The sequence below is a fragment of the Monodon monoceros genome, unplaced genomic scaffold (assembly GCF_005190385.1).
Source record: "Monodon monoceros isolate NGI ecotype Baffin Bay Population unplaced genomic scaffold, NGI_Narwhal_1 Super_Scaffold_12, whole genome shotgun sequence".
Classification (NCBI taxonomy): domain Eukaryota; kingdom Metazoa; phylum Chordata; class Mammalia; order Artiodactyla; family Monodontidae; genus Monodon; species Monodon monoceros.
Genome location: NW_021703768.1, coordinates 83259222 through 83283350, shown reverse-complemented (window position 1 = coordinate 83283350; position 24129 = coordinate 83259222). Strand labels below are relative to the sequence as shown.

General features: G+C 35.9%; 1 protein-coding gene across 1 annotated transcript in view; it reads left to right on the top strand.

The window, feature by feature from the left end:
- The window catches only part of SLCO6A1 (solute carrier organic anion transporter family member 6A1), a 127410-nt gene that overhangs the window by 18674 nt on the left and 84607 nt on the right, over window positions 1-24129 (top strand). The window contains exons 5-6 of the mRNA XM_029216806.1: window positions 6434-6555; window positions 7402-7514. Of these exons, the coding sequence (XP_029072639.1) occupies window positions 6434-6555; window positions 7402-7514 (235 nt within the window). The remainder of the gene's footprint in view (window positions 1-6433; window positions 6556-7401; window positions 7515-24129) is intronic.

Here is a 24129-nt window from a genome sequence, read left to right as displayed (position 1 = left end):
AATATATAATTTGTAATTACTATTTTAAAAATATGTAAATGTGACTGATATGCACATATGTATACATATAAATATATCTAAAATACACATTTTATCTTTGCTGTTTGAAATATAATTCAAAAAACAACTTATAATGACAACCATACTACTATTTCCACATATAGTTTTTTTTTAATTGAGGTATAAAACACATAGTGTAAAATTTACCATCCTAACCATTTTTAAGTGTATAATATAGTAATGTTAACTATATGCATATTGTTGTGTAACGTATCTCTAGAATTTTTTTGTCTTGCAAAACTGAAACTCTATATCCATTATACAACAACTTGCCATTTCTCCCTTACCCCCAAGCCCTGGCAGTGATTCTTCTACTTTTTGTTTCTAAGAGTTTGACTATTTTAGACACCTCATATAAGTGGAATCATGAAGTAATTGTCTTTTTATGACTGGCTTATTTCACTTAGCATAATGTCTACAACGTTCATCCATGTTGTAACATATAACAGTATCTCCTTCTGTTTTAAGGCTAAGTAATATTTCATTGTATGTATAAACCACATTTTCTTTATCTATTCATCTGTCAGTTGACCTTTAGGTTACTTCAACCTCCTCTTGGCTATTGTGAATAATGCTACAATTAACATAGGTGTGCAAATATCTCTTTGAGACTCTATTTTCAATATTTTTGGGATATATACCCAGAATTGTTAGATGGTATGGTATTTCTGTTTTTAATTTTTTTGAGGAACTTCCACATTGTTTTTTTTTTAACAGCCATCCTAATAGGTATGTATGAGGTGATATCTCATTGTGGTTTTGATTTTCATTTCCCTGATGATTAGTGATGTTGAGCATCCTATCACATACTTGTGGGCCATTCATATATCTTCTTTGAAGAAATATCTATTCAAGTCCATTGCATATTTTTAAAATCAGATTTTTGTTTTTGTTGAGTTGAGGCAGTTCTTTCTATATTCTGGATATTAGCCCTACTCCAGATACATGGTTTGCCAATATTTTCTCCCATTCTGTAGTTTTTCTGTTCACTCTGTTGATTGTTTCCTTTGCTGTGCAGTTTTTAAGTTTGACGTAGTCCCATTTTTCTAATTTTTTTTGTTGCCTGTGCTTTTGGTGTCATATCAAAAAATAATTGCCAAATCCAATGTCTTGGAGCTTTCTTTGTATGTTGTTTTCTGGGAGCTTTATTGTTGCAGGTTTTATGTTTAGATCTTTAATCCATTTTGAGTTATTTTTGTATATATTATAAGGAAAGGGTCCAACTTCATTCTTTTGCACATGAATATCCAGTTTTTCCAGCACCATTTATTGAAAAGATTATCCTTTCCCTGTTGTGTATTCTTTTCATCCTTGTAAAAGATTATTTGTCCATATTTATGAGAATATATTTCTGGGATCTTTATTCTGTTCCATTGTTCTATATATCTGTCTTTATATCAGTACCATACTGTTCTGATCACTATAGCTTTGTAATATATTTTGAAACCAGGAAGTGTGAAGCCTCTGTCTTTATTTTTCTTTCTTGGGATTGTTTTGACTATTTGGGATCTTTTGAAATTCCATATGAAATTTTAGGATTTTTTTTTCTATTTCTGCAAAAAATTCTGTTGAGGTTTTGATAGGGATTGCATTGAATCTGTAGACCACTTTGGGTATTAAGGGTATTTTAACAATATTGAGTCTTCAAATCCATGAACATGTATGTCTTTCCATTTATTTGTATCTTCTTTAATTCCTTCAGCAATGTTTTGAAGTTTTCAGTGTACAAGTCTTTGCCTTGCATGCTGCTCATTGTTAGTGTATAGAAACACACTTGATTTTTGTGTTGACTTTGTATCCTGCAACTTTGCTGAATTCATTTATTAGTTCTAACAGTTTTTTTCTTTGGAGTCTTTAGCATTTTCTAAATAGAAGATCATGTCATCTGCAAACAGAGGTAATTTTACCTCTTCCTTTCCAATATGGATGCCTTTTATTTCTTTCTCTTGCCTGATTGTTCTGGCTAGAATATCCAGTACTATGTTGAATAGAAGTGTTAAAAATAGGTAGGTGTCTTTGCCTTGTTCCAGATATTAGAGGGAGAGCTTTCAGTTTTTCACCATTGAGTGCAGTGTTAGCAGTGGGCTTTTCATATATGGCTGTTATTATGTTGGGTAATTTCCTTCTATTATCAGTTTGTTGAGTGTTTTTACAATGAAAGGGTGCTAAATTTTGTTGAATGCTTTTTCTGCATCGAGATGATCATGTGCTTTTGTCCTTCATTCTGTTAATGGGGTAAATCACATTAACTGATTTTCATATGTTGAACCATTCTTGTATTCCAGAATAAATCTCACTTGGTTATGATGTATGATTCTCTTAATATGTTGTTGAATTTGGTTTGCTAGTATTTTGTTGATGACTTTTGCATCATTATTCATCAGGGATATTAGTGTGTAGTTTCCTTGTAGTACTTTGTCTGATTTTGTTTTCAGGGTAATGCTGACCTCATGGAATGAGTTTGGAAGTATTCTTACCTCTTAATTTTTTTGGGAAAGTTTGAGAAGGATTGTTATTACTTCTTCTTTAAGTGTTTGGTGGTACTCTCCAGTGAAGCCATTTGGTCCTGGGATTTTCTTTGTTGGGAGGTTTTTTTTTTTTTTTTTGCGGTATGTGGGCCTCTCACTGTTGTGGCCTCTCCCATTGAGGAGCACAGGCTCCGGACGCACAGGCTCAGCGGCCATGGCTCACAGGCCCAGCCGCTCTGCGGCATATGGGATCTTCCTGGACCAGGGCACGAACCCGTGTCCCCTGCATCGGCAGGCGGACTCTCAACCACTGCGCCACCAGGGAAGCCCTGTTGGGAGGTTTTTGATTACTGATTTGCTCTCCTTATTGGTTCTGTGTCTGTTTAGATATTTTATTTTTTCATGATTCAGTCTTCATAGGTTATATGTCTCTAGAAATTTTTCCATTTATTCTAGGTTATCCAACTTGTTGGCATAAAATTGTTCATAGTAGTTTCTTATGATCCTTTCTTATTTCTGTGACATCAGTTGTAATATCTTCTCTTTCATTTCTGATTTTTGTTATTTGAGTCTTTTTCTTGGTCTAAAGGTTTGTCAATTTTGTTGATTTTTAAAAAAAAATCAACTCTTAATTTAATTGATTTTCCCTATTGTTTTTCCATTCTATGTTTCATTTATTTCTTCTCTAGTCTTTACTATTTCCTTCTTTTTGCTATATAAGTATGTATTTTTAAAAATTAATTAATTTATTTATTTTTGGCTGCGTTGGGTCTTCGTTGCTGCACACAGGCTTTCTCTAGTTGCAGCGAGCGGGGGCTACTCTTTGTTGTGGTGCGCAAGCTTCTCATTGCACTGGCTTCTCTTGTTGCGGAGCACAGGCTCTAGGTAGTTGTGGCTCACGAGCTCTAGAGCGCAGGGTCAGTAGTTGTGGCGCACGGGCTTAGTTGCACCAAGGCATGTGGGATCTTCCCGGACCAGGGCTTGAACCTGTATCCCCTGCATTGGCGGGTGGATTCTTAAACACTGTGCTACCAGGGAAGTCCCTAAATATGTATTTTTTAAGTTATATTTAATTATGTATTGGGAAGTGGTACTATAAGTGACTTATTGCCTTTTTTAGTTCTCTCATTAAGATGATGGAGTTAATGAAGGAGATAAAAATCTACCACTGCAAGAAAACAGAAAGGTCCACCCTCCATTTCTGAAACTCTGGTTTTATATAAACGTAGAACTAATTAAAACTGAGGTACAGAAGCCAACTAGCTCCTCTTATTTATTGCCAACTTGCCAACTATTTCCATAGTTATTTATTGCTACAGATCGTATGTGGAAGCTCTCCTCCTAGCTCCCCTGCCAGCTCATCTGGGTTCTTACTTAGCCATAGTGAAGTTTTGGTAGCTGGAAGGGGCAGGGTGGGTGGGCAGATAAAGTATCAGAGAATATGTGTTGGATGTATTTTTTTTGACTCTCTAAATTCACTTCCACCTTTCTAAAACCTTCTCTAGTCTCTTTTCTTCCCCAGCAGGCTATATTGAGAGCCTCAACATAATCCCTTGAACTCTGGATTTCAGTTGGATTTGGCCAATGAGAGGCACTGGAAAATGAGAGGGCAGGGGCAAATTAAGGCTAGGGTATTATCCTTCCAGTTTCTGCAGGGGTTGTATCCAGATTGGCTGTATTCCTATTCTGAAGATGACGCCTCCTTTGAGGCTTCCTTTTCCATTTATTACGCACTGTTCCACTTGACATTAAGGCTTGTCATAACAGTTTGCTACTGTACTGCTGACCCCATAATTTTGTGCTGTACCCTGTTCATTTCCCTAAACTCTGCCCACATCACTGGAAATAGTCTTCTTGTCCCTCTCTCTTCAAATTATCTCAGATGAGTACACCATCTGTTTCCTATCAGCATCCTGACTGATACTAAAAATAGTATCAGAAGTAGCTTTAGGATTCCAGAACTAGGTTGCATATTTGTATGCACAGATAACCTCCTTGCTGGGAGTAAATTGAAGATAGTTACTAAAATGATCATAGGTTGTAGGATGGGATTAAGTTCAGGGAGGGCAAGACTAGGAAATTAAATAGTTGTAGCATTTAATCACTGGAGGGACAGAAGTTATTTTAAGAGTTCTGGGTCATACGGCTTCTTTTAACAATACTAGAAAATATTCCCAGGGAAAAGGAAACATTTAATTGTGTGAATATTAAGTTCTCTCATTGAGATGAGAAAGGGGATGGCCACTATATTACAACTCCACTCAACAGTGGCCTTGAAATCAGGAGATCATTCTAGTGAGTAGAACTTCAGGCTGGTTGTCCACTTAGCATAGAAGGAGGGATGGCCTGAGGTATAAATTTATACTAATTTATGGTTGTGTAGCCAAGGACTTAGAAAAAGATTTTTAAAAAAAAAGGTAACCAGGAGGATATGTGGATGAAACTCTTAGAACTGGCACATGAAAAGGGTATGTACTTTGGAAGAGGCTCTTTAATCAGCTGGACAAGATGTCTCATCCTGTTAATGTTAGCCAGCCTCTCTCTTTTCTTTTCTAACCACCCTAATTCTTCCTCAATAAGCTCATGTGAAAAGTGGCCATGGTGACAGTAATGGTGAGTTTGCATGAGTGCAGTAACATGGACTTCTTCACACTAAGGACAATCTCTCAACAAGAATATTTACTAGGATATGAGTATTCCTACTGCTGAGTATCCAATTCATCAGTAGTAGAGGTCAACCCTGAGTTCCCGATATGACACATTCACTGGGAGACAAGCTGTCATCAGGTTGATTACTTTGTTATTAGGTTGGCCCTCTTTTAACATAGAGATTTGTCTTTATAGGGAAAGATACTTATTCTAGGCAGGAATTTTTCTTCTGTACTGTCTTAGTCCATTTGGGCAGCTGTAACAGAAATATTATACACTGGGCTTACAAAAACAGAAATTTACTTCTTGCAGTTCTGTATGCTGGGAAGTCCAAGATCAAGGTGCTGGCAAATTCAGTGTCTGGTGAGATCTTGCTTCCTGGTGTCCTTGCTTCTCCCTGTGTCCTTACATGGATGAAGGGGCAAGAAGTCTATCTGGGGTCATTAATCACATTCATGCAGACTCTACCCTCATGACCTAATCACCTCCTAAAGGCCCCACTTCCTAATACCATTACATTGATACAAAATAATGTCACAGCTGAGAAAATCCCCCACAAAATTATGGCCTGAGCATTACTGGAGACAAAGGATGTTGAAACTGCAAAAGAACTGTGAGTAAAAAAGGAAAAATCAACAAATCCCAGCAGAGGATCCTTCACATTTCCATCTCACCCTGCCCACTGCAAGGCTTTGTAGTTTGCAAAGGCCAACCAAGAAAAACCACAGGGAAGAAAGAAGACAAAGTTCTATCAAAGCATGATTAGGTATGATCACTAGAAGGGTAATACACACTCAATCTGAGAGTTCAGAGAAGGGACTATAAGAAAAAGATTACCAAGTATATGTGATTTAAAGGGTCACATACCCAGATACAGTGTTAGTTGTGCAACTTAAAGGGCCAGGCTTATCCTAAAGAATTGGGCACATGATTTAAAGGGGCAGGAATGATTTCAAAAAAGAGATGAGATTTAGAGTGATGTCTTCTAAATGCATAGCTTCTGTTGGAGAAACAAGTTTAAAAGGAACAGAGAATTACTCTTCGCCACCTGTATGGACAGGGGAAAAGTGGGGAAAGGAAAAAATTTAGTATCCTGCAGGACAAAAGAGAACCACATAATTGGAGAACTCACAACCACTCAATTTCAGCAAAACAATAACAAATTAACAGAAAATGCTCTTTCTTGCTCTGTTTAATCATGGCTTTGTTTGTATTAAAATATACAAAGTTGAAAATTTTCATTTTCTCTATTAAAGTGTTGAAGACAGTGATGATAATGAACGCTGGCAGCAGAGTTGGTGGATTCATTTTGTTATTATTGCAGTTATTGCATGGTCTACATTAATACCATTTTCATGCTTTCCACATGGTATTCGAGGTGACTATAAAAATATAATTCATTAAATTGAAGGACAGTATATTCTTCATCCCTACCAATTCTCAGAATATGGCTGAACTGCATTTCTTTCTGTGTACATTTCGTTCTGTCATGGACATACAGTGACATGTGCTAGTATTATTTGAACAAATAAAGCCGCATGTAGCCAAGTATTATTTATGTACCAGACTTTCATTAGTACATATTCTTGCTTCTTGTCATTCCTCTTTAAAAATGCTTTATATCTAAAATTCAGAAGTTTTCTTAAAGAAAGAAGCATATTTAAACCTATTTACCTATCATGATTTAAGTCATGTATTACCCCATAGAATTGTTGTAAGATAGAGTAATAACTATTAAAATTCTTTTGGAAACACTAAAATATACATGTAACGTTAGAGAAATCAAATACTCTCCTAATGGTAGTACACTTCATTGGCACAAAATATTTTTAGTAATATCAAAGTTTGTGCTTTTATATTTTAGGTCTGTGCTGTCAAATGCTGTAGTCACCATATGTGGCTATTTAAGTTTTAAATTAAATTAAAAATCCATTTACTCAGTAGTAGGAGCTACATTTCAAGTATTTAACAGCCACAGTACAGCTAATGGCTACAGTGCTGGAGAGTACAGATATGGGAAATTTTCCTTATCACAGAATTTTCTTTAGGACAGCACTGTTTTAGAAGAATGTGCCTTTTAGTTAGATTGACTTTAGCATGTTCAAAAACAGCTCACTTGCCATTTCAAGACAAACTGGGTGTATTGGGATGTGTATGTATGTTTATAATATGTGTTTTAGTTATTTGAACATGTCATAAGATTCTTTTACTTGTTAACATATAGGCACAGCGAGGATAAAAGCCGGAGAACGTAAACAGCCTCATTTGTTGGACAGAGATCAAACAAAAGATCAGGAGTTTGGAGCTAGTGTCAAGGATTTATTTGCTACTTTTGGGGTAAAGTAAAATTTTACATAAACAAGCAAATTAAATTGACATGTACAATTCTTTTGTAGTGGATTTAAGAAAATAACTATAAAGTATTCAGCTTAAATCTGAGTGGAACTTTTGAAGTCTTAATTAACCTATTCATTTTATAGGTAATGGAAAATAGAACCCATTTCACCTAACTGGCATCACCAAGAACTTGGTTAGTGTCAAAGACTGGTACCAAGTATTTTTCTTTCTTCTATTGCTTTTAATTTGACTTTTATATTATATTGAGTTTATTTTCTCCCTGCATAAATAAATAAGCCATTTAATAAGATGACAAAGGGGGCTTCCCTGGTGGTGCAGTGGTTAAGAATCCTCCTGCCAATGCAGAGGACATGGGTTCAATCCCTGGTCTGGGAAGATCCTACATGCCATGGGGCAACTAAGCCCAGGCACCACAACTGCTGAGCCTGCACTTTAGAGCCCGCGAGCCACAACTACTGAAGCCCTTGGGCTTAGAGCCTGTGCTCTGCAACAAGAGAAAGCCACTGCAATGAGAAGCTGTGTACCGCAATGAAGACCCAACACAGCCAAAAATAAATAAATTAATTTAAAAAAAACGACAGAGGTATTAACATTATCTTTTTACTATATTTAAATAACTTAGAAAAGAACTTTAGAAGTTAACAAATCTTCTCACAAACATCTTTTTTTTTTTCATTTAGAAATGTTTATCTTTATTTCAGAATGACCTATAGGAAGGACCTTACCCAGATAAAGGTCCTGTCAGCCCTTCTCACAGGTTATGACTGAGTTTTGCTTCTATGGACCCACCAGTCAAAGCAGCAAAACTAATGAACATCTTATTTTATGGAAAATAATCTCATCTCAGTATCAAATGGAGAAGAACTCTTCATTTTCTGGGTGAGAAACACAGCCTACAGTACAGACATAGTGGGGTTAAAAAAAACCAACTTCTAGTGATTCTTTATTCAATTTGGTTTTTCTTTTCCTATTCATAACTTCATCCTTTATGTTGTCTGAAGAACTGTGTTTCTCACATGTAGGTTTTATCAAGTCATTTTCCACAGTACTTGGCAGGTGAATTTCACACTCTTTCACTGGGACTTTGAAGACCCTTCACAATACCATCAACTGAATTTTCCTACCTCATCTCAGAAATTTATCCTTATCTCCCCCACTTGCTCTTTCCTGGACATATTGGGTACTTTTATTATTCTCTACCTTTGTAGATGTAAATCTCTCTACTTCAAATGTTCTCTCTCTTCTCCATTTGAGAAAAGCTCTTTGTCAAATCTTACCTTACATTCCTAGGCAAAATGAGTTTCTCTCTCCTTAATGCTTTCATAGATGTTTGTTCAAAATATCATATCATGTAAATGTATATATTGGATGTGTACAGATAGTACTTTTTATTATAATAGTTTAATTCTTCTTAAAATGAATAGATTTGTTGTATAAAATCAGAAATTTTGTTTACTTGTTTTCATTCAAACACAAAAGTGTTTATTTTTTATCAAATCATGAACTCTTCCCAGTAATGAATTATATTTCATTCAGATTTTTATTTAATTTTAATTTTTACAAAATATTTCGTGTGTATATTTTAACAGTACTGAAATAAGTTGGGTATAACTTTTTCACATTGTTAAAAATTAAAATACAGTTGTTAAAATATACTTTTCAGAAAATTTAAACATGATTTTTTTTTTTAATTATTACCAGGCAAGAAACAAAAACAAGCCAATTCCAATATTTCTTTCTTGGAAATAGAGTGCTTTGATTGCTAGTGTTAGGATACAAAATAATATAATGTCCAGTTAACAGTCTTAGACTTCTAACACCTGTCTGGGTGGGTAACTAGAAGATATCTTAATCTTTTTAAAAGTTTATTAGAAAGGACTTCCAGAATGTCAGAGTGAGGAGCTTAGAAATTCTTAAGCTCCAAAAAGCAGTAATTGAAACTGGCAAAATTGTCAACAACCATTTCAAAACTCTGGAAATTAGGATTACACTTTGAAAATCACTGATTTATCAAAGATTTTTCTACTTACCCTAATTCTGAAAGCACAGTTACAGAGCAGGTTCTGCACATGTCGTTGGCTTGTAAACTTAGTTTCTGATAGGTGCCTGTTCTAGGAAGAAGGAAGGTTACACAAACGGTAAATCACCTTGTGATATTCCTAACATACTGCCACAAAGTGGCCAAGAGCAAAACAGTAGTCAAAATGAAGTTTCCTTGCTTTGAGCCCACCTGGACTTTATATAAACAATAATTTGAGGAATTCTCATTTTCATTTATCAAGTACAAATTGGTGTGTAATTTAAATGGAATAACTTGTTACTCTTTTAAAAAGTGAAACTATTTTTTTGTTACAACCTGATAGAACCATACCCATTTAATTTTTAAATGATTACAAGTTAACCGTTGTTGAAGCCCACCATTTAAAATGATTCTTAAATAGTTTTGGGGACGTTTATGTGCCTTAGTATCTCTTCTATAAAATAATGGTAATAGTAGTGCATATCTTATATACATACTTAGAATTAAACGTATTAATAGATGTAAGGTGCTTAGAACAGTGCCTGGCGCATAGTAGTACAATATAACGGATTGTTATTTTAGTTTTTCTTATTCATCTCTTTTTAATTGTGTAGTGTCACTGTGTTTGGTATTTGTATGGTCAGGCCTCTCCAGGTGGCTGTTCTCTGGCTCTCTGTACGTTCCTCTGCTCCACCAGTGCCTGCTTCACCTAAACCCTACTCACCTGACTGACCTTTCTACACACTTGCCCCAGGCCCAGCTAGTGATTATTCTTATCAAAGGGGCGGTGAGGGGTGTGCCGCTCTGCTAGTTTCCATGGTAACCTGGTGAGCCAACCTGACTCCCCCTATAACTGGCAGTCCCCGCCCCTCCTCCCCACCCCCGCACCCCCAGCAAAGCCTGCTGCCATGTCTTGTCTGCTGGTCTGCTGCACACGATGAGATGTCACTCCAGGACCTTGCCTCAGACATGTAAGCTCCCCCATCCATTAAACCATTGACGTCTCTGTCACTGACTCCAGGCTCTTTCTTCAGTCTTAAAGCTGGGCAGGCACTGGCCTTATAGGCTTGTGGGGTGCAGCCCAACAGTATTAAAGATAAACTAGTAACTAATACCCATGTCTTTATGGAACTTACGGGTCTCAGATTTTTTTTTTTTTTTTTGTGGTACGCGGGCCTCTCACTGCTGCGGGCTCTCCCGGACGCGCAGGCTCACGGGCCCAGCCGCTCCGCGGCATGTGGGATCCTCCCGGACTGGGGCACGAACCTGTGTCCCCTGCATCGGCAGGCGGACTCTCAACCACTGCGCCACCAGGGAAGCCCAGGTCTCAGATTTAAAACAAACAAACAAACAAAAAAAACCCCACAGATTAAACACAACTGATTAACAACTGAGTAGAGAAAATTGTGTGAAACCTGTTTTAGATGAGGGGTAAAGAAGGCTTCACTGAACAGGGAGCATTTAAATGGAGGAACCTAAAGCATGAGAAGGAGTTAACCATGTGAAGAATGGTTGTTAAGAAAATTCCAAGCACAAGGTACACATGTGGAAAGACCTTGAGGAAGCAAAGATTTGGGTATGTTCAGTTTAGAGAAGACCTCTGTGTTGGAGCATAGTTACTTGGTGGGGAGAGTGATAGAATGATAGGTTGGAGAGACATTCAGACTCATGTCTTTGTGGGACAGGGTAAAAAATTTAGATTTTATTTTTAATGCAGTAGGAAGTCACTAGTTTATTTTAAGTAGGGGAATAATATGAACATAATATAAATTTTGTTTTAGGAACTTTTAAACTTTGTGTAAAAAATGGATTAGAGTGGATTAAGAATTGAAAAGTCAGTACAATTTGAGTGTTGTTTCAGGAAGTTTTCCATATGTGCCATAAAAAGTTGAATTTTTTATTCAGTTGTAGCATATGAGGACTCAATTTCAGGAGCCAATTAAAGAATCACTTGGCCTTCATAAAGCTCAGGGCTACTGATAATAATTTATGTAGGAAGAAAAAAATAGACGTTCTAGGAAGCAACATGATCTGAGCTTCTGGAGCCATTACAAAGAAAGAAAAATAAAAAGCCTAAAATATGGGGAAGCAAATGTTCTAAAATCCAGGTACCTTATAGACATGTAATGTTAAGATTCAATAGAAAAGCCCATACATCTAGGCTCTTGCCTTTAACATTATAGCAGGCTTGAGTTTCAGAAAGAAAACAGAGATAATGGGCCTACAAGATTTTAAAAATTTGCAGTGTTTGCTTTCTTTCATAGTTTAGCACCTGTCAAAGATGAGTTTCTTAGTAGAGCATATCTTTTAAGCCATGTTGGTAAACTTAAAGTAGAGCATGTCTTCCCTGATGATAAAGGGTTAGCCAGTGTTCTCGGGTGGGTTGGTGTTTACTTGTGAGTCAGTCAAGCAATGAAGTTTATAAAGGAATTCAAGTAAGCAAGAGCGGATTTGTGCAGTGGGTAATGGTTATAATCTCTCCTCAGGTAAGGGCTAGAGATTCTATGACTTTCTGGTAATGAGTAGAAGGTAGAACTGTGAGTTTATGCTTCTCTGTGGTAGATCTAATAGGCAGAGAGATTTTCCTTGTTAGGGTCTGTTACTTTCACCTAAGCCCAAAAGTCAGGTTGCACACTAGAGACTGACCACCAGAGAGTAGCATCCTATTTTCTTTGGTGAAAAGCCTTAAGAGAGAGCCAGCTATAGCCTTCTCTTTGTGTCCCACATATGTATTCAAGAGTTAACAAGGCTAATGGTGAATCAGGTCTCCCCTTATCCATAGGTTCTGATCTGTTAGCAGGCCTACCTACTAGTGGGACCACCCAGTGGAGACAGTATATAGCATTTACTGCTGTTGAGACCTTATATAGATACAAGTACTTCTTTGATTCTGAGATACACTTTTTCCCCTTGACATTTTAACATCTTTGAAATTGGGTAGGATCTTAAACTGATGGAATCTTGAAATAGCTGTAAGTCAGAATGTAATTGTGACATAGTAGATATTGCCTGATATAGCAAACTTGGTCATGACTATTCATATTATTATTACTTTGAGTTATATACATTAGTGGTGCTGTCCATATTGAAAGAAACTGCTCTTTAACTCTTCAAAAAGCTAATGCAATATTTAAGCATTGAATTGTAAAGTTAATATATATGTAGAAAGACAGAAACAGCAACAGGATATAATTTTTGATACTAGTAAAGCAAATACTTGCTGTTGTAGAAATGATCACTAGTTCACATTTTCTTGCAAAGAAATAGTCAAGTGTTTTATGGGACTAAAGTAAAGAACATCTCTACACAAGTAGAGATAGTTTTATTGTTCTTTTATTGAGATAATCTGCAAAAGGATTGCCTCCCACATGCCAAGTTGTGTAGCTGAGTCAGGAAAACTTGGCATTATTTGCAAATGACCTGGATGATAATGGGTTAATATCTAAAATATATAAATACCTCAGAAAACTCAGAAAAGTTGACATTTTATCTTCTTAATAGATACAATGTATTTCAAAAGCTGGTGAGACTGAAATCTGAGTAACGTAGGACTTTCCGTAAGGAATTGTACCATAATGTGAGTGGTAGTGATTTTTTTTACTTAGAAGTACATAAAATAATGGTGTCTCTTACAGTAGATGGCGTTGGCATTTTAGATTCAATGAAATATGGTATTTCAACCTTTCTGAGCCTCACTTTCTTCAGCCAAGAAATTGGTACAATAATGGTACCTTCCTCATAGGAATGTAAAGTGTACAGATCAGTGCATAGCCCATAGTAAAATGTCAATAAATGCATAAATGATATGAATTGAGATATTGAGATATTTCTGATTTTAGATTAAGGAAGGAAAATGCACAAAAATATTAGGGGAAAACGTCATGACAAGATTTTCCTTTATCTTGATAAGAGGTGTGAGTTATCAACTATAAAATAAGAAGATTAAAAAGACTGGTGTGAGGAACTTCATTTACTAAAGGCCTATTGTCTTTCTCCTCTATTAATCCTGTAGTTCAGTACCTCCTGGTTCATGACACTTAGTTGGTATTGTTTGCCTGAAGTTCAGTGACTGTTTAGAGGCTCCTGATATAAGGACTAATGGAAAATCATTCCAGCAAACAGATCATTCCAACCAGTAAAATGTATCACCGTCATTATAAGACTTACTAAAGTTGGTTGAAATACACACTTCCTGATTTTCTACACATAGTTTTTTTTTTTTTAAAGTCTTCTTGTCATGAGTTTTTAATAAAGGGAGCCAGAGAAATGGGTATTTTTAAATGGCTCCCTACTATTACTGTATTTCTTGCTTGGTGTGATATATTTTAGAAAATTCAACAAGTAAGGAAAGAAAAGAGTTTTATTAAAATGTCAGTAAAGATAATTTTTATAGCTTATTATTTTTAGTGAAATGTAGTTGATTTACAATATTATATGGTTTCAAGTGTACAACATAGTGATCTAATACTTTTATAGATTATATGCCATTTGAAGTTATCATAAAATATTGGCTATATTTCCTGTGCTATATAATATATTCTTGTAACTTATTTATTATATACATAGTAGTTTGTACCTCTTTATTTGCTACCCCTCCTGCACCTCCCCCTTTCTCCTCCCCACTGGTAATCACTAGTTTGTTCTATCTGTAAGCCTGTTTCTGTTATGTTATATTCATTTGTTTGTTTTAGTTTTTATATTGCATATGTAAGTGATACCATACAGTGTTTGTCCTTCTCTGTCTGACTTATTTTACTAAGCATAATATCCCCCAGGCCCATCCATGTTGTTTCAGAAGGCAAAACTTTGTTCATTTTTATGGCTGAGTAATATTCCATTCTAAGTATATATACCACATCTTCTTTAACCATTCACCTGTTGATGGACACTTAGGTTGCCTCCATATCTTGGCTACTGTAAATAATGCTGTGATGAACATTGAGGTGCATTATCATTCTGAATTAGTGTTTTTGGATTTTTTTGGATATATACCCAGGAGTGGAATTGCTGGATCATATGGTAGTTCTATTTTTAGTTTTTTGAGGAACCTCCATACTGTTTTCCATAGTGCCTGCACCAATTTACATTCCTAATAACAGTGTACTAGGGTTCCCTTTTCTACCCATCCTCGCCGACATTTATTATCTATGGTCTTTTTGTTAATAGCCTTTCTGTGGTGTGGTTTTGATTTGCATTTCACCGATGATTAGCAATGTTGAGCATCTTTTCATGTACCAATTGGCCATCTGTGTGTCGTCTTTGGAGAAATGTTTATTCAGGTCTTCTGCCCAATTTTTAATTGGGTTATTTGGGGTTTTTTTAATATTGAGTTTTCTGAGGTATTTATATAGCTTGGATATTAACCCCTTATCATCCAGATCATTTGCAGATATTTTCTCCCATTCAGTAGGTTGTCTCTTCATTTTGTCCATGGTTTTCTTTTCTGTGCAAAAGCTTTTAAATTTAATTAGATACCATTTGTTTATTTTTGCTTTTGTTTCCTTTGCTTTAGGAGGCAGATCGAAAAAATATTACTGCAATTTATGTCAGAGTGTTTTTTCTCATGATTGCTTTAGCTATTCAGGGTCTTTTGTGGTTTTATATAAATTTTAGGATTATTTGTTCTAGTTCTATGAAAAATGTCCTGGGTATTTTTGTAGGGATTGCATTAAATTCTGTAGATTGCTTTGGGTAGTATGGACATTTTAACAATATCAGTTCTTCCAATCCATGAACATAAGATATCTGTCCATGTTTTTGCATCATTTTCAATTTTCTTCATCAATTAATCTTATATCCTGTAACTTTACTGAATGCATTTATTAGAACTAACAGTTTTGTAATGAAGACTTTAGGGTTTTATATATGTAGCATCATGTCATCTGAAAATAGGGACAGTTTTATTTCTTCCCTTCTGATTTGGATGCCTTTTATTTCTTTTTCTTGTCTGACTGCTGTGGCTAGGATTTCCAATTCTGTGATAAATGGAAGTGGAGAGAGTGAGCATCCTTGTCTTTTTCTTGACTTTGGAAGAAAAGCTTTCAGCTTTTCATCATTGAGTATGATGTTAGCTGTGGGTTTGTCCTAAGTGGCCTTTATTATGTTGAGATATGTTCCCTCTATACCCACCTTGATGAAACTTTCTCATGAATGGATGTTGAATTTTGTTAAATGATTTTTCTGCATCTATTGAAATGATCACACAATTTTTATGCTGTTTTGCTAATGTGATATATCACATTGATTGATTAGTGGACACTGAACCATTCTTGCATCCCTAGAATAAATCTCACTTGATCATGGTGTATGATCCTTTTTATATAGTGTTGAATTCAATTTGCTAATATTTTGTTGAGGATTTTTGCATCTGTATTCATCAGATATTTTGGCCTGTAATTTTCTTTTTTTGTGTGTCTTTATCTGGTTTTTGTATGAGGGTAGTGGTGGCCTTGTAGAATGAATTTGGGAGTGTTCCCTCCTCTTAAATTTTTTGAAATAGTTTGAGAAGGATAAGTATTATATCTTCTTTATATGTTCGGTAGAATTCCCCTGTGAAGCCGTCTGGTCCTAGACTTGTTTGCTGGGAGTTTTTTTTCTTACAAATTCAATTTCACTACTAGTAATCAGTCTGTTCAGATTGTCTGTTTCTTTTTGATTCAGTTTTGAAAATTGTATGTTTCTAGAAATTTATCCATTTCTTCTAGGCTGTCAAATTTGTTGTATTCCCTTATGATTTTTTGTATCTCTGTGATATTGGTTATAATTTTTCCTCCTTCATATCTTATTTTGTTTATTTAGATCCTCTCTCTTTTTTCCTTAATGAGCCTGGCTTAAGGCTTATCAATTTTGTTTATCTTTTCAAAAAAAACAAAACAAAACAAAACAGCTCTTGGCTTTGTTGATCTTTTCTATTATTTTTTGGTTTCTATTTTATTTATTTCCTCTCTGGTCATTATTATTTCCTTCCTTCTGCTGACTTTAGGCTTTGTTTGCTCTTCTAATTCCTTTAGGTGGTAGTTTAGGTTGTTTGTTATCGAGATTTTTCTTGTTTCTTCAGGTAGGACTGTATTGCTATAAACTTCCCTCTTAGAACTGCTTTTGTCACATCCCACAGATTTTGGAAATTTGTCTTTTTATTTTCATTTTTCTCAAGGTATTTTCTGATTTCCTCTTGGATTTCTTCATTGGCCCATTGGTTTTTTAGTAGTATTTTGTTGTCTGCACAAGTTTATGTTTTTTCCTGTAATTGTTTTCTAGTTTCATACCGCTGTGGTTAGAAAAAATGCTCAATATAATTTGTCCTCTTAAACTTGTTGAGACTTGCTTTGTAGTGTACATCTGATCTGACCTGGAGAACACTCCATTTGCACTTGAAAAGAATGTGTATCTGCTGTTTTGGGATGGAATGTCCTATGGATGTCTATTAAGCCAACTGGACTAATGTGTCATGTAAGACCACCATTTCCATATTGATTTTATGTGTGGATGATGTGTCCATTGATGTAAGTGGAGTATTAATGTCCCCTACTATTATTGTATTATTTTTAATTTCTCCCTTTACATCTGTTAGTGTTTGCTTTGTATATTTAGGTGCTCGTCTATTACGTGCATATATGTTAATGAATGTTACATCCTCTTCTTATATTGATCCCTTTGTCATTATATAATGACCTTCTTTGTCTTTTATTATGGACTTTTTTTTTTTTTTTTTTGCGGTACGTGGGCCTCTCACTGTTGTGGCCTCTCCCATTGTGGAGCACAGGCTCCGGACGCGCAGGCTCAGCGGCCATGGCTCACGGGCCCAGCCACTCCACGGCATGTGGGATCTTCCCGGACTGGGGCACGAACCCGTGTCCCCTGCATCGGCAGGTGGACTCTCAACCACTGCGCCACCAGGGAAGCCCTGGACTTTGTTTTAACATCTATTTTGTCTGATATGAGTATTGTAACCCCAGCTTTCTTTTCATTTCCATTTGCATGAACTATCTTTTTCCATCCCCTCACTTTCAGTCCATGTGTGTCTTTAGGTCTGAAGTGAGTTTCTTCTAAGCAGTATATAGATGGATCTTGGTTTTTCTATCCAATCAGGTAACCTTTATCTTTTGATTGGAGCATTTTCCCAATGACATTTAAAGTGATTATTGATAGGTATGTACTCATTGCCATTTCATTACTTGTTCTGGTTGTTTTTATAATTCTTCTCTGTTCTTCTTATCTTAGTTTTCTCCCTTGTGGTTTTATGATTTTCTTTAGCAGTATACTTGTATTTCTTCCTCTCTAGTTTTTGTGCACCTGTTGTAGGTTTTTGATTTGTGGTTACCACAGGCTTCATATGTGTTGACCTATAACACTATCTACTTGTATTAAGCTGTTCTCCGTTTACATTCAAACACATTCTAAAAGATCTACATTTTTACTCCCCCATCCATGTTTTGTGTTGTTGATGTCATAGTTACATTTCCATATTTATCCCTTAACTCTTTATTGTATTATAGTTGATTTTACAATTTTTGCCTTTTAATCTTTATACTAGCTTATTTAAGTGGTTGGTCCATAGCCTTTACTATATATTTGCCTTTCCTGGTGGGATTTTTCCTTTTTCATAAATTCTTACTTATTGTTATAATCTTTTCTTTTCCACTTAGAGAATACCCTTTAACACTTTGTTTAGGGTCAGTTTAGTATTCATGATTTCTTTTTGTTTTTTTCTGTCTAAAAAGTTCTTTAACTCTCCCCAAATCTGAATGATAACCCTGCTGGGTAGAGTATCCTAGGTTGTAGGTTTTTCCCTTTTAGAAGTTTAAATATATCATGCCACTCCCTTATGGCCTGCAAAGTTTCTACAGAAAAATCACTGATAGATCTGTGGGGATTCCCTTGTACGTGACTCTTTATTTTTCTCTTGCTGGTCTTTAGAATTCTCTCTTTATCTTTAACTTTTGCCATTTTAATTATTGTATGTCTTGGTGTAGATATCTTTGGGTTCATCTCTTTTGAGGCTCTCTGTGTTTCCTGTACCTGGATATCTGTTTCCTTCTTCAGGTTCAGGATGTTTCCAGCCATAATTTCATCAAATACATTTTCAACCCCTTTCTCTCTCTCTTCTAGGACTCCTATAATGCAAATGATAGTATGCTTGATGAAATCTCAGAGGTCCCTTAAACTGTCCTCATTTTTAAAATTTGTTTTTCTTTTTACTGTTCTGATTGGGTGATTTCCATCATTCTATCTTGTAGATCATTTATGCATTCTTTTGTATCCCCTAGTCTGCTGTTAACTCCTTGTAGTGTGTTTTTCATTTCAGTTCTCATATTCAGCTCTGACTGATTCTTTTTATACTTTCAATTTCCTTGTCAAAATTCTCACTGTGTTCATCTGTTCTTTTCACAAGTTCAGTTAGCATTCTTATTACTAATGCTTTGAAATCTTTATCTGGTAAATTATTTATTTCTGTTTCATTAATTATTTTTTCAGAGTTTTTTCTTGTTATTTCATTTGAAACAAATTCTTTTGTCTTCTCATTTTGTTTAACTTTCTCTTGAATGTCTATGAAATTAGGTAAAACAGTTAACTCTCCCAGTCTTGAAAGGGTGTCCTTGTGTGGGAGCATCCCTGTTCAGTCTGTGTGTTCCCAGTGCCTTTGGTGGGAGAGCTGGATCTAAAGTGTGCATGGGTCATGTATTCCGCCAGGGTGCATCACCTTGGTGGGAGGTGGGGCTGGAGATAGCATGGCTAGAGCCAGTCAGGGGTGAGCCAGGGCTTCTCCTATGCTCAGTGGCCATCCTCACCCTATCTGGGGTGAGGATGGGTCCTGAGGTGCTGGAGGAGAAGCCCTCAGAAAGGTCTGAGCTGGTTCTGTTCCCTGCAGGTGTGTGCTCTCCCCCTTCCCTGCAATGGCACCTTCACCCTAGAGGGTAGTGCTGAAGCAAGAGGGGCCAGAGAAGGTGCCCATTGTGGGACAGGGCATGTGCTAAGGTGGTCTCTGCACATCAGTCAGTGTTCCAGACAGCTCCCGATCTACCAACTTTCATGAGTATCAGTCATGGCTACCCTCACCCTGTTCAGATGCAGTGCCGGGTCCAAGTCGGCTATGTCCTCACCAAGTGTGCACTGTCCAAGACAGTGGTAAACTTTACCCTAGTGGGGAACTGCGCTGGAGCTAAATGGGCTGGGGAACTCGCTGGGGTGGTGACAGGAAACCAGCCAGAGCCGCAGGTAGTTTCAATCTGCTTCCACCATCTTTTCTGGGGAGTGAACAAGCATGTGCACACTCTTTACGAGTAGGGTCTCAATTTCTTACAGCTCTCATGTAAGTTCCACTGGTTTTCTAACCAGCTATGGGGACTTGTCTTCCCACTATCAAATACCAGGGCTGGGATACTCAATATTTGGTTCAAATTTCTCACTCTCCAGGGAGGCTGTCTGAGCCCATAATAATCTCTCTCCTCTTCTCTGTCCCCTCCTAGGAGTGTAAGTCCCGACCTGATCATTCTCCTCCCTTCCTACTTGATTGTGTGTGGATAGTTCTTTACAGCCTTGGTTGTAGAAGAGTCTTTCTGCCAGTCTCCAGTTGTTTTCAGTGAGAAGTGTTCCACATGTAGATGTATTTTTTGATGTGTTTGTGGGGCGGATGTGAACCCAGTGTCCTCCTGCTCTGCTATCTTGATCTCTTCCCCAATTTTTATACTTTTAAAATACATAAAATAGAAATAAGTAAAATAAAAGATAAAAAGCTAGAAAAGAGACAAAATATTTAACATTTTTATAAAGTTATAATGTACATGAGGTGAAAAGTTGTAACTGTAAAAGTAAATGGGATTAAGCTTGAAGAAAAGAAAGTAGAACAGTGAATAAATTTAATATCTATTTAGCTATAGCTATAAAAATATAATGGACTAGAAACATATTTTAAAACAACAAAAACATACTTGGAAGTGAGGGAAATAAATCATGGAAAAGAAAAAAATAATGAAATTAACACTGGCTGCAAGCATGTAAGGAATATTTCGTAGGGGAAAAGCTCCTTTTAAATGTGTGGAGCAGAGAGACCAACACTTTCACCGTCCTTTTCTTCATCTCATGCTTGTCTCACCCCTTATTACCCAGGAAGACATTTACATACTAGGACTCCAATGAACAAAGAAGTGTCAATGAGTATTATAATATGGAAGAACTTTGTGACTATAAAGGACCAAATGAATATGAGCTATTTTTCATTCCTTGTGTGACTGCTGATAGATGACAGAATATATCAAAGAAGATAGTGTCCAAATTATTTAGATATTTTGGTAGTCAAATATTGGTAGTCAAAATATTGACTTTCCTTTGAAGGCAAATTAATTACTATTGTAGAAGACGTAATCAAATATATCACTTGTGTTTATGTCAGGACATTATATACTGGTTTTAATCTCTGAGTTGTCTGCTAGGTTTTACTTAAAATAAATTGGTGTTCATAGAAGCAGAGTAGGTAAGATTCCAGCATGGGAAGCTGAAACATTTTTAAACATGCTATAAGCAAAAAGATAACCATTACTTATTTTCTATGGCAAATTATAGCTGTGTACCATAAAGAATCAAGACCAGAGCAGGTGAGAAGTTAAATAATCAGGTAAGACACTTGAGAAGTTAAAAATTTATTGGTGTCCTCCTCAACTTAACGTTTTCCTTCTATTTGTCCATAGACACCAAGGCCTTTTTACTGGCAGGATCAGTGTCTCCCATCATGCAACCTGGATTAGGGTAGGAAGTAGATTAATGCTTCTACCACATGAAAGAAAAAACTTCCAGAATTAATTGCGACATCATATGACTCATCTTCAGGAACTGTTTCCTCTTTGCAACATTCCTCTACAGTGATTTCTTCATTAACATTTGTATCCCACTGCTACTTGATCCCTCTCCTGAACCTCAGCTTACTTTTCTGAGGCCTCTATACCTAATACTTTATATTTTGTTGGTCCTGCTCTTGTTTCAGACTCCAACTAAGTAAGCACATATCGGAGCACCTAACCTAGTTTGAAGTTCCAGACCAGCATGAACCTCCTCTGGTGTAGTAAAGACCCTAGTTGTTGACAAACTCCGTGATGGACTAGGGCTAAGATCCACAGTACTGCAAGATCACACAACTGTCTCCTACTGTGCGGAACTAATTCAGTTTCTCCCTTTGTGTATCAACTACTACCAGAATTAAGCCTAATTTTGCTACATGAAACCACTTGGATACCGATTTGTATATCTGGCCTTCTTCTTTGCCTCCTGTATTTTATATCTAAGAAAAGAAATGGGTTGATTTATTTTAAGCAGGAACACCTGGAAGAGAATCCATGGTATTCTGAGTATTTGCTATGCTCACAGTCCCTTTCTGAATAAAGTGCCCAGAAGTGTTTCCTTGTGCATTAGTTGCCTTGCTCTGTATGATATATTCCAAATGTCCTAGCCAAAAGTAGATCTGGGATCAGCACTTGAGTCCAAGACAGTAATCTTTAGATTTCCCCAAAACCTATTAAATATCATATCTTGAGAACAATGACCAACAGAGACACCTTGCTGTAAACTAACTAATCTAGTCAGTTCCTCTCTCTTGGGGAGTATATACATAGGAGAAGGAACTCAAGCAACATAGCTTTGGTAAATTGACATAGAGAAAATAAATGAGCAAAGGCCATTGAGATAAAGAAGAAAATGGAGAGAGAATAGTAGCCAAAATAGAAGCAGACATAGACACAATAAGCTGACAGAAAGAAACAATATTTGGGCCTTTGAAGCAATCAAGATAAAGCAATGGAACTCCCACTACTGAGCAGACAAGATAGGCTGCCATCTTATTCTGAATGATGGTTCTATTTCTTTACGAGATCTGAATTGTTTAGCTACTGAGAGAGTGTTTGGGCTTTCTTACTTTCTGTGTAACATTATGATAAGTTGCATCAACTGAATTAGCCACTGAGTCTGTTCATTTTAATCCTAAACAGCATAAACACAAAAATTATCTCATGCATTGGTTCTCAGATTAACATCATCATCATCATCATTTGGGAATTTGTTAAAAATGTAAATTCTTAGGCCCCATTCCAGACCTACTGAATCAGAAACTCTGGAAGTAGGACCTGGCAATACATGTTTTATAACCACCCTCCAAATGATTTAAGGCTAACTAAAGTTTACAAACAACAAATTTAGTAATCTCATGTGATTACTCTTATAAATTATCAAACTGATGCATATTCTTTACTGGGCACCTACTATGTGCCAGAAATTATATAAATTACTGCATATATGCAATTCTCATAATCACCATAAATATAGATATTATCATTCTACTTTACAGATGATGAACCAGTAATTTAAAGAGGATTAGTAACTTTTCCAAAGACATGTATATCTTTGGACACATACTTACATACACACACACACACACACACACACACACACACATATACAGCTGGCCGTATTGAAGTTAAGAATATAAGAATACCTCATGTATTTTACTCTCAGGCCATTGCTCTTTCTACTATTACATAATACTTGCTGAAAATGAGATATATAGAGATTGTGATTTGCTTATTGTTGCTCCAAAAATCAGTTGCAGAGCCAAGACAAAAAACCATATTTTCTGTTTCTTGTTTTGCTTGTTATATCTAATACAGACTTCCATTTCATACAGCATCATGGAATATTGCTATAACTTTCATTAGAATAAGGACTGTGCTTAATATTCAATTCTCAATAATTATTATGAATAAATCAACATTTGTGAACTAGAAGGACCTATAAAAGAGGTGTAATCCACTAATTGAGCAGTATCTGAATGTGCAACATAAGAAATGTAAAATTAAAAAAATAAAATATTCAAATAAGACTTCATAAGTATCTATTTTTAAAATTAGATAATAAAGTAAAAAGTAATCACAAAACTATAAATAATTCAGAACTACTCAAGAGCTTCATGAAAAAATTTAAAACTCTATGTAACAGTATTAGAGGAGTCTAGGATAAGTTGAGAGATATACAATTTAATGAATAAAATGACAACTTTCATATATGTGATTTCTTTCTCAAATCTATGAATTCAATGTGATGTAATCAGTACTATGGCAAGAATTTTATTTTTTTAGTAAATGACAAATTGATTCTAAAATTATTATGGCAGAATAAGGGCATGAATAGGTAAAACAAAGAGTGTTGATCCTAGTACACATTAAGACAGGCTATAAAGCCTTAGTAGTGAAAAAAAAAAAAGGTAGCATTTTCTCAGTACAGATAAATAGGCCAGTGGAACAGAATAAAGAACACAGCTACAGATTAATGTATCTAAGAACTTGTCATATGATGGAAGAGGCACTTCAAGGATAATTGTTCAATAGGTGTGATGATTAACTTCGTTCTCTATTTGGTAAAATGAAGTTGGCTCTCTACTTCACATTATGCAAAAAGGTGATTTCTAGGTTAATAGAATGTGACTAGAAAAAAAGTTAATGTTTAAAATGAAAGAAATACCTTGTGACATAGAGGTAGGAAAAGGTTAGACAAGATTCCCAATAGCGTCAAATATTGGCTTATAATTTATGGATT